The sequence below is a fragment of the Mirounga angustirostris genome, unplaced genomic scaffold (genome assembly GCF_029215605.1).
Source record: "Mirounga angustirostris isolate CCGP_5_RB_7025 unplaced genomic scaffold, mMirAng1.0.hap1 SCAF_8, whole genome shotgun sequence".
NCBI lineage: Eukaryota > Metazoa > Chordata > Mammalia > Carnivora > Phocidae > Mirounga > Mirounga angustirostris.
In genome coordinates, this window is record NW_026991716.1 from 50,762,418 (window position 1) to 50,782,404 (window position 19,987).

At 35.9% G+C, this 19,987-nt stretch overlaps 1 protein-coding gene across 1 annotated transcript in view; it reads right to left on the minus strand.

Annotated features, from left to right (window-relative positions):
• The window catches only part of BMP5 (bone morphogenetic protein 5), a 115,586-nt gene extending 95,819 nt beyond the window's left edge, over positions 1-19,767 (minus strand). The window contains exon 1 of the mRNA XM_045867039.2: positions 18,386-19,767. Coding sequence (XP_045722995.1) covers positions 18,386-18,875 — 490 coding nt within the window. The 5' untranslated portion in view covers positions 18,876-19,767. The remainder of the gene's footprint in view (positions 1-18,385) is intronic.
• Between the last annotated feature and the right edge of the window lie 220 nt (positions 19,768-19,987).

Below are 19,987 nucleotides of genomic sequence, written 5' to 3' on the forward strand. Positions count from 1 at the left end.
TCCAGAATTTCATATAAGGAAATCATACAACATGTAGCCTATGGGGTCTGATATGTCTCACTTAGCAAAATGTATTTTAGATTTAACTGTTTTAGTATATATCAATAGTTCTCTCCTTTTTATTGTTGTGAATTTCATTGAATGGATATACCACTATTTGTTTAACCATTCAGCTATTGAAGGACAATTAATTCTTTCTGCTTTGGGTAATTATGACTAGAGCTTCTCTAAGCATTTATGTACAGGTTTTTGTGTGACCTAAGATAATATTGCTCTAGGGTAAATATCTAGAAGTGAGATTTCTGGGTCACAATGGCAAGTGTATGTGTAATATACAAGAAACTCACGATTTTTTTAAAGTGCCTGTATCATTTTGCATTCTTACCAACAATTTATGAGAGCTCTATATCTTTGCCAGCACTGGTTGGTGTTTTGAGTTTTTATTTTTTTCCTTTTTCCATCTTAGCCATTTCTAGGACATGTAGTGGCATCTTACTGCAGTTTTAATTAGCATTTTCCTAATAACTGATGCTGAACATAGTTTTATGCGCTTCTGGATATCCATAACTTTTATATTTTAAAATTTATATATCATGTGATTAGCGATTTATCTAAACATTTCATGGAATCTCAAAAAATTGTATCTTTACACCATCTGACACATGTCAATATATTTCAAAGTGCAATCCTTGAGATATGTCAATTAATTCAACTTTATTAATTACATCATTCAGGTCTATCATTACATTTGTGTGTGTGCTCTACTATGCAGTTTTAAATGTGTGGTAAGAGTTCATATTACAATTTTGTTTCTACCAACTTTTACTCATACTTCCAGAATTGGATGTTTTATGCATTTTGATTTCTCACTTTCCATATAAAGAACAGTGCTGAAGCTTGGTTGAGTTTTAGAGTTTGTGATCATAGTGACTGGTTCTTTCCATGTCATTCATTTTCCCTGGAATTCTAGACTTGCTATCATAAAATTCTGACCCCTGCTTTCTTCCACTTGCACAGGTCTCAGACACTTTATTCTTTGATTCAGAATTTATCTAATTATTCGATTGTGACTTCAGTCGAGTTACTATTGCAGTTAGCACACTATCATATCTAATTTTGGATCTCTGTTTCTGAAATGTCTTTTAAAAGCTACATCATGTTACAGTATCGAAACTCAGAAAGTAATCATGTATGATTGAAAACTTTTCAAAGCTAAGAGAGGTTGATAAAATGATGAACACATATAATGAAGAAACCTGATTTAGAGACCAGATTTAGCTCTAACAAATACACAGATGTACCCTGGGACTTTTCCATAACCTCAGATGTCGCTCTCAACCTGGAAGGTGCGAAAGAGGTTAAGATGATGAAATTGGGTTGTGAATATACCACAATTATTGAGATCATTTAAATAACCACAGATGACAAAAAAAAAAGTGATTCTGAAATATCTTGGGCTTCTTCTAAGCAACGAAGGCTTAGACTCAAAAATCAAACTTGGTGTAGTGTTCCATGATTCATTATTTGCGTATAACACCCAGTGCTCCATGCAGAACGTGCCCTCTTTAATCAAAAACTAATGATGTCATGTATGGTGATTAACATAATAAAAAAAATCAAACTTGGATACTAAACTGGGGATGTAATTTGTGGCCAAATGTTGGCAATTGCTGTTGCATTAAAACATAATATGTGCATGTACTTAGTACTCATTCCCTTCAATCCCAAAAATGGGCCTTTAATGTAGTATAATCTATGAGATACTTAGGACACTTCAGCATTCCAATTGTTCTTAGGTCATATGTGTCTGCATGTTTTATAATTAAATTACAGAGCGTTTGGGCATAAGTTTATTTAGATCAAATCCATTTGCTCAGCTGATTTTAATTCTTAAACTGTGTCTCCTCGAAGACCATGAATTCCCCATTCTTCTTAATTTCTATTTCAGTAATCTACCATGGCATGCCTTCGAGCAATTCTTTCTAAAATGGAATGTGGGAGATATATTTTACAAACTCTTAAGTATTTGAAAATGTTTTTATGTGACTGTTATATGCAAAAGACCAGTTAGGGGAAAAGTAAGAAATCAAGCATAAAAATGGGGAAAAGGTGAATAATTATTAAATATCCTGTCACAGGAGGGATTTCTAAGCATAAGCAACCATGAAATAAGGCAAATTTAAAAAAAATGAACAAAAATAGCATAAAACTTCCCAAAGAGAAAATATAAGTGGCTAACAGACATATAAAAAATCAATCTCAGAAGAAATACAAATTTTAAAAAAACATAAGTTTTAGATTATTAAGAGTGTAAATATATCATATTTAATTTAGGTTTCAGTTTGATAAAATAACATTAGCATTTACTTGCTGGTGCACGTATTAAAAAAATAAGTTTGCTAAAACACAACTTAGTAATATATTTCAGGAGATTTAAAAAATCATAGTACTTTTCATTTGAATGATTCATTTTCTAAGAACATATTTTAAGGAAATGATCAGAAAGTGTAGCAATGTCTACAAAACTTATATATACAGATAAACATTGCAACAGAATATATGATAGTAAAAACTGGAAAAATTGCATGCCCTGTAATAAAAGAATGTTTATATAAATGGTGAATTATTGAGGTGAAATCATATTTGTCATCAAAAATGTGCTCATAAAGAGCAAATGAACAAATGAGAAAAATCATATACTAAAAAATCAAGAAAAACTAAGGGCCCAGAAATAAATCCATGCCTATTTGGTCAATTAATCTATGACAAAAGAGGCAAGAATATACAACGTGAAAAAGACAGTCTGTTCAATAAATGGCTCTGGGAAAACTGGACAGCTACATGCAAAAGAATGAAACTGGACCATTTTCTTACACTATACACAAAAATAAACTCAAAATTAATTAAAGATCTAAAATGTGAGACCTGAAACCATAAAACTCCTAAAAGAAAACATACGCAGTAGTCTCTTGGACATCAGCCTTAGGAACATATTTATGAATATGTTTCCTCAGGCAAGGGAAACAAAACCAAAAATAAACTATTGGGACTTAACCGAAATAAAAATGTTTTACACAGCTTTGGAAACCATCCAGAAAACAAAAAGGCAACCTACAAAATGGGAGAAGAGATTTGCAAATGATTTATCCAATAAGAGGTTAACATCTAAAATATGTAACTGAACATAATAAAAAAATAAAATATGTAAAGAATTTATACAACTCAACACCAAAAAACCACAAATAATCCAAATAAAAATGGGCAGACGACCTGCACAGACATTTTTCCAAAGAAGACCTACAGATGGCCAACAGATATATGAAAAGATGATCAACATCACTCAGCATCAGGGAAATGCAAATCAAAACCACAATGAGGTATCATCTCACACCTGTCAGAATGGCTAGTATCAAAAAGACAAGGAATAAAACCTATTGGTGAGGATGTTGAGAAAAGGGAACCCTGGTGCTCTGTTGGTGGGAATGTAAATTGGTGTAACTACTATGGAAAACAGTATGGAGGTTCCCCCAAAAATTAAAAATGAAAACACCAAATGATCCAGTAGTTCCACACTAGGTACTTATTCAAAGAAAATGCAAACACTAATTCAAAAAGATATACGCTCTCCTATGTTCATTGCAGCATTATTTACAATAGCCAAGATATGGAAGCAACCTAAGTGTCCATCGACAGATGAATGGATAAAGAAGATGTGCTATATTACTCAGCCACACAAAAGAATGAGATCTTGCTACTTATGACAACATGGCTAGGCCTAGAGGGTATTTTGCTAAGTGAAATAAGACAGAGAAAGACAAATACCATATGATTTCACTTATGTGGAATCTAAAAAACAAAACAAACAGATTCAAAAATATAGAAAACAAATTGGTGGTTGCCAAAGAAGAGAGGTGTGGGGGGATAGGTGAAATAGGTGAGGGGATTAAGAGGTACAAGCTACCAGTTATAAAATAACCAAGTCAAGGGAGATGAAAAATATAGCACAGGGAACACAGTCAATAATATTGTAATAACTATGTATGTTGACAGAAAGTAACTGCACTTATTGTAGTGAGCATTGCATAATGTAATAGAATTGTCAATCACCATATCCTATACCTGAAACTAATATAACATTGTATATTAGTGATACTTAAATGGCAAAAAAAAAAAATTAAGAATAAAGAGTACAACACATTATATAAACATTGTTCAATCTGACGAAAAAGATGTATTTTTAAAGTATAGAAGGAAATATATATAAAAGTATGAACAATGGTTGGTTCTAGACAGTGGAATTAAAATGTTTTTCTTGCTTTTTTTTCAATTTGGATATAAAGTAACCACAGTGTCAATAAATTATATGATCTTAATGCTCTGCTTGATCTCCAAAATGGCTTTTATAAACTAGTATTTCCACATGGAAGAGTATTTCTGAGTGAGTTCTCCTTAATTCTAGGCACCTTTGGTGCTCAGTTAGGTGAGTCTCAGAGTGCAATGTGCATGTGAAACCATATGAGCATATGGTTCATAATCTTTGCAGAGATTCACAATGCTCATCAGCATAATAAAGATACTGAGACGTTTCCTCTTGGAAATATCAAAATCAATTCAATTACTGTCTCTCAGCACAATCCAAATTTATTTGACTATAAAATTTCAGATAACAACTCTTAAGAAGACGTGGCAATGCTCTCAATGAAATACACTTAGGAGGGCCACCTGCGTGGCTCAGTCAGTTAAGCAGCAGACTCTTAATTTTGGCTCAGGTCATGATTTCATGGGTGGTGAGATCCAGCCGGGCATGGGGCTCCGGGCAGAGCGGCGAGTCTGCTTGAGGATTCTCTCCCTCTGCCCCTCCCCCACTTACGCGCATGCTCTGTCAAGTAAATAAATCTTTAAAAAAAAAAAGTACACTTTAGGAAATTCGGATTGTGATTGAAGTGCCCAAGAGATTTAAGTAATTATGACTTAGCATGTGCTTTAATTATTATGTGTCAATGAAAGTTGAATTAAAATTAAATATGATTTTGACCTATTCATAAGCAATAATTTTATCATATGTCTTCCTAAGTAATCAGTCTAAATAATTAAAAATCAAATACTGATACTATTGATATTTCTTATATTACAATCCTTAGATTGTGTAGGTGTGGTTAGGTAAAGGCAAATAGAGAAAGAGATAAAGAAACGGAATTGTTACAAAGTAGCAGGTGACATCCTAAAGGCTCATCTTTAGTCTGCAGCTAACTCTTGGCTTGCTTTGCAAAGCAGAGATTAATGCTCAGGAGTTTAGGTACAGGTTGATATGTTAGCTATGATATCTGCTTTTTATAGTTCCTCTTGACTTTCCTTGCTTGGAATGATTGCTGAGTAGAGCTGAAAATGAATTGTCTTCAAGAACATCATTTTGCTTTGAGAAATGTTGTCAACCCCAAAATATTTCCTTTTGGAAAAAAAAATTAATTATCCCAAGGCCTTAGCCTCTAATTCATAATACACCCAAGGAGCTGAAAGAATATATTTAGCTTTCCCGTGATACGGGGGAAATGAGTGAGCTATGTGAAAGGAGCTCATTTTACACATGCCAGAGAGAGGGTTATAGCTGCTACAGATCAAGAGATATGTATGAGATGTGGAGGGTCCAATGTTGTGTAGAACACAGAGGAGATGTCAGCTATAACGAGTTGGATGAAGCTGAGGCCAGAGTTCTACCTACAGCAAGAGGAATTTCCTAATCTGTAGGTTGTAGGGGGTCCTGCGGCCCAAACTTCCACTTTAGCAGATTTCTCATGACATTCTCCGGCCAATAATTAGGTAGGCCAAGGATATTCGTCCGAGGCTACAGGACAGCATGCTTGAGGGGCCTCAATACTGGCCAGCAAGTTGGTAGCTGCCCAGCATCCAAATCAACCACTATTGGTTTGCTCCAATCTCCAACCTCAGCTTTTGAGGTCTTTTACTGTTTGTAACTTCGATGTTCTGCCGCTCTTCCATTTTGCTAAACGTTACTCCTCTTCATGTCAAGTCTATCTTTTGAAGTTGGGAATCAACACAGATTACTTTTCCTTCCCTCAGCTGGTTGCAGGGCCCCCGGGTCGGTACCGTTGGTGTCTGCAAAGAGCTTCCTGCCCCTCTGCCTGTGAGTAGTGTGAATATTTGCCTTCTTCAAAAGGCCACGGCCTCCCAGTTCAGAGGAAGGCCTGTAAGAGCCCAACTCCAGGGATAAGACTCTTGGTAAGCTCACTATTTAGCAATTTTTCCCTAAAATATGAAGAATGGCTAATGAAGTGAAAATATTTCAGTACAAGAAGTGATGGGGAAATACATAGAACTTTACAAAGAGGTTAAGCAATGTCCCAATCACAGCCTTCCCAACTGCATTCACAAAGGCAACCCGGCACAGCAGTGAAGAGCTTGGACTCTGAATCCAGTTCCTCCTCTTACAAGGTGTAACATCACTGGGTCTCACTTTCCTCATCTCTGAATGGATCATTTTGTGAGAGTTAAATGAGTGAACACTTGAAAGGCTGATAGCGCCCCGTCCTGTGCTTCATGAGCACTGGATACATGCTACCTATGGGAGACAGCAAATTCCAAGGAGAGCAGAAACCATGATCTGTCTTGAGTGCTTTTCCTCTTCTTAGTATTTCACTTGGAGAATCTGGTATTATCTGGATTGATAATAACAGTGATGGCGGGTCAGCAGACTTGGATTTGTGTTTTGTGAAAATATTTACTCCCCAGGCACAGCAGCCTGATGGTGAAGAGTAACCTACTAGTAAAATATTAGGCCATTTTCCCCCACAGTCACTTCAAACGTGAAGCAATAATTGCCTAATGCCTAATATCCTGAGTAGATTCAAAGTAACCTAATCAAAGAGGTCTTTATACCAATTCTTGGAACACTCTACCAGTTTTGACCTTATAAAATGTGTCTCCACTGACTCGGAGTATCACTCGAATCCACATCATGTTCAGTGTGTACAGTAACAAAGTAAACACTGGACACAACCTTGTTAGCACACGAATGAAGAAGTGAGGTAAGGTCAGGGGTTGAGATGAAGGCCAGATCAAACAACTTCGTTTTGAAAAAGTGTATGACATTTTGCCCTTCTTTCCTCAGTACAACACAAATAAACAATGAGTGTTTAAGCCAAACGTATGCTCTGGAATGTGCAGTAAGCAAACAGTGCTTTTAGATACTACCTTTAAAATCACTGGAACCTCCATACGAATAAAAAACCTCACAGCTACAAACACAGGTTTCTCAAAGAGCCCCTAAGCTTTGCTGAAGTGTGGTTCTACCTTTGTTCTTTGCCTTTTGGACTAACAGTCTTCCTAAGGTTCTGTTTGCTGGTAATGGGCTCTTATTTATTTATTTTAAATTCATTTAAAGGGATTGAGGTTTGAAAAATATTTTCCCTATACCCAGAAGGTTCATTGTACCTGGTTACTTAAATAACAAAACACATTCTTGCAAATAATGCTGGTGAGTGCTTTTAATTGTACATGGTGCTGGAATTTTTGTGTGGATTTTTTCAAAGTATGTGACATTGAGCAAAAAAATCCTGGCACAAGAACCAGGGATTCTGGGCCTAGACCTCGCTTCTCTTGCCTTGTGATGTTGGCAGTAAAACAGGCACAGTCTTTCGCACAGTGCCTGGTCCCTAGTAGGTAATCAGCTTCTATTTGTCAAATGACTGAATGAATGACCTTTCAGAGCTCTAGTTTTCAGAGCTGTAGACTGTGGAATCATATCTACTTCCACGAGTGCTAGACACTGAAGCGATGCAGATAAAACCACGTAAGGTACATAAAGATACTTTCCAGAAGTATAAACCATTATAGTCACTGCAATTAAAAATTACACATTTTTCGAAAGTAGGTTACCAAGCTAAAGAATAGTAGCCAGACAGATCACGGTTCCAGTACAGATTCTGCCATTTACCAGTTGGGTAACCTTTGTAAGTTATTGAATCTCTGATCACGTCTCAATTTTCACATCAACAAAATAGGAGAAGAAAAATATTTATGCATACAATTGAGATGCAAATTAATTGACTAATGTATGCAAATTGCTCAGTCCAGTTTCTGGCATAGGGATTATGTTTATTGTTGCTTTCGTTGCTTTAATTACTACTGCTACAACTAGACCATAATTTAAATGATATGTATGTGACAATGTCCTATACTTTAAATGTATCACAGGCACACACAACAGAATGATAATGATTTGCTTAATTTGGGTAAGTTCTTCCTCAAAGTAATTGATAACAGTAGAATGATAACTGCTTTGACACAGCAATGCAGAAGAGAAACATCTTACATGTTGATTTGAATAGGTCTATATATATATATAGTTAGAATCCATATTTTATTTTAAGAACTTTACTCAACACAATGAAATATTTAGCCAAGATAATCTTTCAGCATGCTATCAAATCATGAAAAAAACCCAGTAAATTCATATTTTCCCGCTCAATGTATTATAAAATATCAAAAGTCAATGTGATGGCTTTACAATATGGATACTGTAAACATGTATGCCTCTTGTTCAACTTTTCAGATCAAAGCCGTAAGTTCCCATCCTGCTTCAAAATATTGTAACAGAAAGCAATTCAAGAAAAGTAATAAAAAAATGTGACTGTCATCTGCAAAAACAAAACAAAACAAAAAACAGCCCAGTCTAGGAAAGTCAAAATACTTAAGGCTAAATGGTATTAAATAGAAACAAAGTTATAATGATAATACAAATTGTAATAAGAACTGCCACAAATTAGAAAAACATACATTCAAACACGATTTGAGTTACACACAATACAAAAATTTCCTGGATTCCGTGATCATTTGAACAGAGCAGGTTTCTATTTAGAGGTCAGGAGCTTATTCACTAAGATTTTCATCATAAATCAACTTTTTAAAAAATTAAAACTAAAAAAATCAGTTGACTTATGAAAATAAGCCTTAAAACTCCGCGAGACTTTTTTCCTTCTTTCAAAGGGTCTTTTAGAGAGTGCCTATACCTTGGCAACCAAATATTTTCTAATTGTATATTATTACTTTGGCCTGCAATCAGTGTGCCCTTCCCCATAACAAACAAGGAAATAGAACAGGTAATATCTGGAACTAAGGTAACATGAAAGGCACCTTTCAGCGGTACATTACAGAAACTGCTGCCCCTGGGCGCCCAAAGGGAAGCCCCACAGTTACCTATAGGCTCTGTCGAGGACTGTTTTTTTTTTTCCCCAGGACACCCTGATGAGGGAATATAAGCCACCAATAGCCCAACTCTGAGACAGAGTCAGGGAAATTCAAGGGTTCATTTTCTTCTGGGTAGAGGAAAAGTCATGTGCATAATGTTCCGCAATTTCAGCAAGGATTTACTTGTCAAAGACTGGAGGACTGGGTGTCGATCCACTCCGACACAAGAACGCCATAGATTCTATTCTAGTAGAAGCAGTTGTCGAAGGAGTGGTGGCTGTGAATTGAGCACTTCTCTCATGAAGGTTTACGGTCTTTAACCTTACCTCTTTGAGGACAATTCTGTATTAGGATCTCCACTTGACAGAGGAAGGCAACAGTTCCAGTAAAGGGACACAGTTTGCTCAAGGATATGCAGCTGTATGCAAAGCTGGTATCCGAAAAGCCCTATGCTTACACCTTACTGAGATAGTCAAAGAACTAAATAATCCCTCTTCCCTCTGAGCACAGAAAACTTCTACAAGACATGAACCATAAAGGCGATTTAATTGCCAACCAGACCTTCCTTCTTCCCCACTAAATGCGTCTTCAGTGCCTGCATCAAGGTTATTTGTAGAGGAACCTACACAGTTTCCAAGTTGAACCCTCTCTTCTGCTGCTTGTGATAATTACAGATGTAAAATCAGGTTAAAATTACCACGCTTAGCACTTTGAAGGGGAACATAGACGATACTGGAAAGGGGCCCTTCTCCTGTGTGCTTGTGTGTGATTCAAGGGCAGTGGGGGTAAGGCTCTGGACCTCAAGGCTTAGCAGTTGGTTATTCATGAGAAGTAAACTGCAGCCATACCTGCTCCTCCAGTAAATTCTGCCTCGCTGAGTCACAAGAACACTGCCCGAGGAAAGGATGGGTAGCAAAGAACAACAATAATCCCAATTTGCCTCATCCTGTTTCTGCCTGCAACATTAACTGTGGAGGAGACGTCTGATTCCACTCAGAATTCAAAACGCTTTAACATGTAGTCATGGGTCTTTTCAGGAAGAAAGACAGGATTGAGAACAAGCAGACCTAAAGATTGAAAAAATAGACTGCTCTTGGCATTTGCCCTGCATATTTGCATGTGCTAGTGCTTTCTACACTGAGTTTTCTGGTTGGCAATTGTAGTCCACTGTTTGTCCTGGGATCTGCAAGTGCTACTTCTCCCCAGACTTTTGTTTTTTTGTTGTTAATTTCAGTTTGCTCTAAAATAGTTTTAATATGGCACATGAAATTACTGATCCATATACAATCTAAGAATTTTTTCAGCATGTAATGCCTATTTTGTCACTTCACTAACTTGTGAAGTTATTAACTCCCACACTAAATCATGATTATCTCTTGAATTTTATAATAAATTAGCAGGACAAAGAAGGTTAACATATGTGTGCACATACATATACATACAGACATATAATTAACTTGCACTGAAACTGAAGTGATTCTAGAATTTCCATTGACTAAACACCTAATATTCATTTATCCATTTGTGCCAAATATCTTCAGTTTGTGCCTCAAGATCCACTCTCCACCTTTCTCTCCTCTGCTCTCAGCACCAGGAAGCGGACTTTCATGAGCTCCACCATAGGCTCCATTGCCCTGTGGCTTTCGGTGCCAAAGGGAACATGGCAGAAAAGTAGGGGCTGAGTATTTAGTCCTTGGTTGCCCTCCCTGCTGAGTATTTAGGGGTTGGCTGCATGGCATCTCTCTCACAAAAGCCACAGTTCCTGTCAGAATACCTTCCCCATGCAGCTCTCCTCTGAGTTTTCTGGTAACTGTTTCTGTTCCCTGCCCAGAAGTACTGAAGGAAGGCTCCTCTGCTCTTCCAGGTGCTGCATTATCCCGTTTTGCCAGAAAGCTCTGCCGAGGACATCATAAACCTTACAACATTAGGTAAACTCTCCTCAGATGATTCAGCTTGCACATGCTATGTCTCTTTCCTTCTGAGACACTGATACACCCCTGGGGATAAAAAGGGGATGAATAGGGCATGGTTCCTGCTGTCACAACATGTAATCAAATACATAGGGCTGGCTTCTCTGGTGTGTGACCTGGGCAGTTGCAAAGGCCCTGCACTCAGAAGGACCTCATGCTTGAGCTTATACTCTGCTTCCTCTAGGTTGGAATTCTTGATAATTTTTGAACAAGAGGCCCCACAAACTATTTAGCCACTCTTGCTGATGCAGTGCAGCCTTTGGATACGTGCATCGCTAGTAACAATAACAGCTATTTGCTGAGGGCTCACTATGTCCCAACTGCTATTCTTAAATTTATATGCATATTCACTCATTTCATCCTCTCCACACCCAATGAGGAAGACAGGCTTATTATTGGCATTTTTTAGATAAGGGACCAGGGGCACAGGGAGAATTTAAGTAACTTGCCCAAGGTCACATTGCTAGAAAGTGTAGGATATGAGATTCCAATCCAGGCATTCTGGCTTCTTCTATACTACTCTGCTTCTGCCATGGAAACAGAAAGGAACACAATCAGGTTGAATCTATAATTAAACCTTAAAGCCACGTGAGCAGTAATATACCATGGACTCAGGACTGGCAATAACAGTGTCTCCTACATAGGAAGGCTAATCACAAAGTTACAATAGGGACAGAAAACCTGTGCAGAGCAAATAAAACTGATTTCCTCATATCATACAGTGTAAGAATAGCTGACGGTGTTTGTAAATGTTAATCTTTTGATTTTGACCTGTCTCTTAGTTCTGAATAAAATCGAAATGAGACTTGCATCTGTTTATCTTGCCTTTCTCAAACTATTTTCTTTATTCCTAACAACTCCGGGGAAGCTGGGAAACGGCAAGAACAATAAAAGTTATTTACTTCCAGAAAGAAGTTAAATAAACACAGTATCTAAGAGTTAATTTAATGAGATTCACTTATTTCTAAAATACAGTTGTTTCTTCTACTGCAAGGACCAACGCTTTGCTGCTCATAAAAAGAAAAATGAAAGGCCACATCATCACGAAGACAGGGATCTTCACCATCTTAGAAATTATAAAATAGCACATACCCTAGTTCAGTCTCTATACCAACCAAATTATTTAAAATCATACAAGGTCTTGGTTTTTAACTTTTATGTAATGTTTACACAACTCACTACCTTCCTCTCCTTGGTTATGGAGGGTTGTTGTCATTTTCCTTTCTCCCCAAACCACTAGAGATCCTTCTGACTAATCAGAGATGGGTTTTTTTTTTTCCTTCATATTAAACATTACACACTTTAATAGATTTTGTTTCCAATTTCTTAGGTATAATTTTACCACAATCATTTAGACAAGACTCCTACAAGTCAGGGGTGACCAGCGATTACATGGACTCTTATGGGTAAGACATCTCTGAGAAAGGCAGGTAAATACTCCAATTATTATTTTTACCTTCCTCTCACAACTTTAAGATCCACAACTGGATCTTACACATCCCAATCTGGCATCAAAAATCACAACAGGTCTCCTTTTCCCCAAATAAAGGAGCCATTTGTCAGGGCTGACTGGTACATTTTAAAGGATATCTCAGCCAAGGGTATTATTTTAAGAGATGAGCAAATGGGGAAACCCCACAGTCCAGCCAATAAAATATGAACTTAAGGTGCAAAGAAGCACTCATAAATATGACTTAGAACAAGGGATTCATTGTTTGGCTCCAACCCTTTCAGTGGCTTCTCTGATCTCAGCCCCTCTCTGTGTGTCAGGGAAGCCTCTTCCTTTAACCTGTGGTTTTTTCAAGCTGAGCCACTACATTATTTATGACTGTAAATGTGAGTAGCCCGTCTGTACGCTCCTTGTACACACACACACACACAGCCCCCCTCCCTTTTCCCCACTTTGGTATTTTAGTGTGGAAGGATGAAAGGGTTTTCCCCTGGAGCTGATGTGGTTGGGATGTGGAATTAGCTGCTGTGTCAGTATGAGGTAGACTGAGGATTTCCCAACACATCCTCTACCTGCACACCCAAAGACCAGCCTCGGATGACTCATTTGATTCATTTTCTTTCTTCCAAGGGCCTTTTTTAAAATATATATTTTATTTCTTTTTCTGTCTCATCCTCATTGTTCTCTGCTCTTGTTCTTTTTATCCTCCCTCATCCTCTCTTCTCAACTTAAAAAAAAGGAAATAATCTCTTCACAGATGTGACATGAGTGTGAAATAAAAATAAGGTAAGCTAAAGTGTTTTATAAACTAACAGAGGATTGCATTTTTTCTTAGTGTTATTTTTGTTCAGTGTTGCAGTTCTTTTTTTTTTCTTACTTTCCTTTAAATTTCCCCTTTTAAATTTTAATTATGTAATAAAATAGGGAAGGCAAAAACAATTAAGTTCTGTCAATGGGATCCTCAGGGAGAGGTGAGGAGGCAAAGAAGAATGGGATGGTGGAGAAACAATTCCAGGGGATGGCAACAGCCAGAGAAGTTCTGATGCCCTGGGGAGCTTTTCTCCTGATGGGTGGAGGCTGCAATTGGCACATCATAACCTTTTCCTTCTCAACTTCAGAGAAACAGGAGACTGTACCTAAATGATCAAGCTGTAACTAATTGATTTTCAGCTAATCTCAGCCTCCAGCTATGAAGAAACAAGGACCAAAGGCGGACCCCAGGAAGGGGTGGGGACAGTAAGGAGAGGGGTGCCAAGAAAGCCTGGAGGTAGAGAGACCATCAAAGTAAAGAGGAAAGGCCAAGTAATGTGAGGGGAGGAAGTGGGAGAGGGAGGCAATATTGAAAAAATGGAAGAATGAAAGGAGGGAACTGGAGGTGGTGGGTGAGGCAGCCCTAAGCCCTCTGAGTTTATATTATCATACCTTCACAGTTCCAGCTGTTACTTCTGAATAAACTTTTACAACTGGCTATTTGTGAGTGACCATTAAGATGAGCAAAAAGCTTTTAATTAAACTACATGATTATAGTTATCGCTGTAGCCATGCCCATCATTTGACAATAATGTGGCTTTAAAGAACAAGAATCCCTTGGGTCACATTCATGAACGCCAAGGGTTGTTGAAGAAGAGAGTAAAAAGATTTCCACCCTCAGCAACTTATTTTCTCTTCGAAAGTTAAAGGTGTTAAAGAAATATTGTCTTACCCAATATCAGCATTTGTTATTCCAGGCATATCCATGAATATGTACTATAATGGTTTTAGAGCATCTTGTCTCCTTTCCTATCACTGCCCCCCCCCCAAAAAATCTTGCATGTGTTTACAGGTAAGTTTATGTTACACAAGTGTTAATAACCCTGTTGGAGAGACTACACAGATAGGCATCTTTAGGTAGATCTGTGTATAAATTCCTCTCTACTGGGCACTTGAGTCAGCCAAAAGCAACAATAAATATCAATGATGTCTTTCAAACCTGTCAACTGAGAACATAAGCATTTTTTTCATCTAGTACCAGGAGAGTTTGATGATTTGGGGAAGTAAGAGGAGAAGGGTTTAATTTAAAGTTTTGAAAGTATTTTTTTTTTCTATTTCCTATCTTAACGTGCTAAATATGCTGTTATAAAATATGAAAAAATCTAGGCATCACCTTCATGTACTTTCATGCTTTAGAATTAATGCATGTTCTTGAAATATATCTAAGAAGTTTTTGACTCCAAGCCAACTTGATGAGAATGATGAGAAACCATTAAAAAAAACCCAATGTTTGTCTTTCCCAGAGAAATACATGTAGACAAGGAATACTATGAAAGTAAATTTCCTGTGTTCACTGTTTTTTGTACTTTCCTCTAAAACATCTACAATGTTGTATCATTTTAATTGTACTATTGCCAAGTAATCAAACAAAAGTGCTTTCTAACTAAAAGATCTTAGAAATACACCACGTGTTTATCTTAATGTAAACAGAAGATTTACTTAAAAATTGCAAGCAAGTTCCCTAATCTTCCCTTTTATTTGCATAGATATCTGATATATAAACTAACCCTTAATATTTTTGAAAAAGATGGCTAAAAAAGAAAAGATTTACCAGAAAGATATTTTTGTTCTCAATAAAATAACATGGTATTGACTGAGCAAAGATGCCTGGGATGGTCAACAGTTTTAGGGACAAAGCAGGAGAGTCAACCTGTAAGAGCTGGACACTAGGAGACTGACAAAAATTGGCCTAAAAATAATGAATCCAATAGAGTGGAAAGTTTCTCTTCACACAATAATTAATATTTGTCTCTTCAAAGTGCACAAATCACTTGTTTTCATGTTTAGTTGTTTACATGGGTCTTAAGACAATTTATTCACATTTTATTTTTTTTTTAGGAAATACTCATCTATTTTTCATTTATGAACAAAAAATTAATCTCATCTGAAATTTTTAAAAATAGATATTTTGTTAAATGATTCGGAGTTTAAATTAATTTAATTCTTGATGAGCAAAACTAATGTTAGAAAAAATGTCTTTCTGAATGATAAGATAAAGAAAATCCATCATTTGACCTGAAAATGACACATCTTTGCATTAATATAAAGGATGCTACCATATCCTTTTAATGTAATTAAGCTTATTATGGGAACTGTCAACAGATTCTTTTCACATATTTAAATATCCAGGTGACTTCCTCAATACAAATCCCTTGCCTGTTGCTAATTTGATCATTTGCCCTTAGTCCCCACTATATACATATCTTTTAAGACACTAAAATAAATAAATAAATAAAATCCTCCTGAGTCTTATAAGAACATTTAAAAAAATACTATTTGTTAATGAATGATACATTAAGAACCACTGAAATTCTTAGTGCAGTTAATCATGATATTACACTTTTACCTTATTCTAAGTCTGCTTTGACTTATTTTATTATGGAAGAAATACAGAAGTTAAAGCCTTTTACTAAGTAGTGATTGGTTGTAAGCTTTGGATATATTAGAAGGCAAGGTCGAAGGATAAAAAAAAATTGTGGTTCAATTTTCCTCAGAGACTACTTGGAAAAACTCAGTATCAGAATCAATTTGTCAGTAATTTCACATGAGACATTTAGTTTGGAATTATTAAATAAAGAAAAAATAATATGATTCGTTAATGAGGATAAATCACTATTCAGCAGTTCAAGCATGATAAAAATAAATATCTCCTAAAGCTTATATCTGATATTGTTTCTCTAGAGTAAAATGAATAATTGTGCTTCATGGTATAGTTAGTAAACTGCTTTGTTGGTATAATCCAAACAATACAACCAAAATTTCATTGATTTAAAAATGTAAGTATTCTTTAATGATAAAAACAGTCCTAGAAGTCACTGAATAAAACTGTTTATTATTGTTTTTGGCTTTCTTTTTTTTGTGTAAATGTATAAAAAGTAATGGCACACAGATTCAAAAATCATACTTAATTCCTTTCTAAAACAAATATATTTCTTTTGTGAATGATCAAAATATTTGATTTCAATAAAATATATATTTTAGAACAGATTCATGACTGAGTTATTGTTTTTTAAAGTACGTAACACATTCTGCCCTGTTAGATTTTAGGTGACCTGAACTAATTTTTTCAGTGATTTATTTTATGCATATGTAAATCCATGCTAGATTGAAATTCTTCTATTAGAATATTAAAACTCCTTTAAATTATTGAATAATGCTTTAGAAACTGCAACAAAGTAAAATATGCCATGAGCCACATAGCATACCACTTATACTAGGAAAAAGCAATCAAACTAATTTAGAACTAAGCCATATTTTAATGGCTTGAAAGTTCCAAATGAAACCTGTTAATTATATGTAGAAGAAAACGCCTCCAGGACACCTGATTAGGGCAACCAATGATGACTTACTAAAACTTAATAATGAGAGCTTTGTCTCTAGCAACATGAAATATGATTTATTAAGCACCTTATCCTTCATGCTGTGATTGCTAAGAGCAAATGAGCAGGGCATATTAAGCAACATGTTTTATAAAAGCATTCATGTACTTGAATTTGTTGCTATCTGACTTTTCAAATACTATTTTCTTTGAGATATTATACAAGGAAGTTTTTAATTAAGTATAATAAAACATGTCAATTTTAAGTCAAAGCAGATTGCAGTTTTCAAACAAAGTTTTGAAAGTTCTTACATTAAAATGTTTCTAATTCTTTCAAGCTGATTAAATTTGTTCATAAAATTTGTCTTCAAAGCTAACTATATACCGTTATTTTTTGAATGTCTGAAGATAGTGAATTTTCATCTTTAGCCTCTACTAAAACATTTTTTAAAACTACAGCCCTTGTGAAGTCTCTTTAAATTGGTAACTCCTTAATATTTTTGAGAGATGAAATATTGGGCACTAATTTACCATTTGATATTGTCAATATTTTAAAACTACCATGAAAGGACCAGCATTGAGTAAAATATAATTTAAAAAAATTATTCTCTAATAATGCTGCTCATCAAAGAATTTTTCAATTCATTTCTTATCTTAAAGGAAAAGGAAAATTTCTTGCATAAGTAAAGACCATTATAGCATGCTTTATATTTCTCTTGCTTCTGGAAATAATCAAATGGGTATGATATCTTTTCATTATTAAGAAGTTAAGAAATGTTAGTTTGAAGCTTCTTTTCCAAAATATTTTTCACAGTTTCAGAATCTCTCCCTGAAAATCTTTGATAGTAATCTTTTACAGCATTATTTTATCTCAGTTAATTGCACGTTGATATTTTCACAGTAGCTGACTCGCCCAAATGAGAGTTTTTAGGTAGCATATAAACGTATACTTACATGTTTGTTAAGTTGCTAACAAAAAAATGTTTCAGAAAGTCACTTTAGTTTTCAATCTGCAAATGTTTCTTTTTTATTTGTATTATTATTTTTTTGCCCATAGCACAACTATCCTCATAAATTTTCCTTTTTTTTTGTAGACTATTGCCTGTTTATTCATACACTAAAGCAAGACTGAAATTTTAACAAGATCTAAAAGGACCCAAAACTACCCAACCGTAAGTGTTAATTTTAGCTTTTTATATTTAAAAAATTAAATATATGTACCTGTGTGTATGACTTTGTTGCCTAAAGCAAAATCTTACATTGTATCAATGAAAGAAAGGAAACAGAAGCTAGAGAAGAGAGTTATAGAAAATGACTTTATATAAACACGACCACCTACCAGGCAGCTACTTTACTATTAGAAAAACTTCCACTTAGTAATAACACAGTTTAACAAATAAAAGAACAACATACCTAAATTGACAAAGCTCATGACCATGTCAGCATCATTCAGAAAGTTGGTATCCTGTAGGCTGGCTAGAGGTGGGCTCTGGGTGGTCAGAGGAGTCGTTCGAGATAACTGTATGCGACGAGTGTACCCATTGGGAGAGGCTGGGTATCCTTTTCTTGCTCCTCTGGTCTCTCCTGCCAGGGATGCCCTCACTGAGTATTCCGACTCTTCGGGATTTTCTTCATTGGCCATAGCATTGTATAGGTCCAGCATAAAGAGAGGTGCAGAGGAAGCTTGCTTTCCAGGTGAAAATGGTCTGGGTCTATGAGGCAAACCCAAGATAGAGAGAATTTCCCTCTGTATTTCCCGTCTTTCGTGGTTCCGTAGTCTTCTATAAATAAAACTGGAGTGAACATGATTGTCTCCCAAACCTCCTTTTGCATAACCCACTAGAACCCAGCAGCTCCAGAGGAAACCCACAATACTCCTAAGTAGAAATATAGTCAGATGCATTTTTGTCCAAAAGCAGAAGTTGATATTTTTAGTCCTTCTTGTCCTCTTAAAAAAAAAAAAAAAAATCTTAAGTTCCTAGGAGGTATGCTTTCCCAGTAGCTGAAAAAACAAATTTACCTATTCTTCATGACAGTGACATTTCTGAACATAACATCCTCACTGATTTTTCCTGTCCTATTTTAAATATTTGGGAATATGTCAAGAGTAGTTATTTCTAAGAAAGCTGAAACTTGGATTTCCAATTATCCACAGTTGGTAAGAGTTTTTCCTGCATTGATGTAGCAGAAGAAGGCTAATAGTATTTGATCAGATGACCTATGCATTCCTATATGGATTGATGCTAATCAGGCCTTTGGTATTTGAATCAACGAAAGTTGATCTTCTGATAAACTGTAGTTCCCAAAGTTATCTTCACTTGCTCTTGAGTTCTTCTCAACCCTTGAGCTCTTTCCAAGACAAATCCTGATTTCTGAATCACAGATCTATGCTGATCTGCACCTTGGTGTTGGAATATATATTGGTCCGGCAGCTTGGTGATAACTTTAACGTCTTTTGTGTCGTCTTAGTGTAAAATAAGACTCAAGGTTGTACTATTCAAGTAAATGTGTTTCCCTGAATTTACTTGAAAACCTTCCTGTAAGTTCATTCACTCCCTTTCTCCTTCTAACTGTTAATTCCACCTCCAGCAGGCACAAATATACCAGCCCTCTTCAAGGGAGATCTAAAGAGTAATGTAAGCACAACCCTGCTGGGAAAGAAGAGGCTTCTCATTGTAATTTGAAACTGGTAAAGCAAAAAGAACTTAACCCTTTTGCTACCAGAAAAGCCTTCCTTTTCACAATTTTATAGCCACGCATCTAACAGAGCACAGTGCATGGAGCATAGAAGTCCTGGGGGGGGGGGGGGGGGGGAGCCAGTTTACAAGCAGCACACTGAAAATTTTGCCACCGGTTTTATATAGTACTCTTTTAGATCTTTCTTTGCAGAGTACACATTTAATACACTTCTATAGTAAGTCTCAGGTTGTGGCTAAATTAACGTATATCTCAGTTCTACATTTGAGGTTATTTCTAGCTTTTATGAGTTATTAAAATTTACTTCTTAAAAAAATA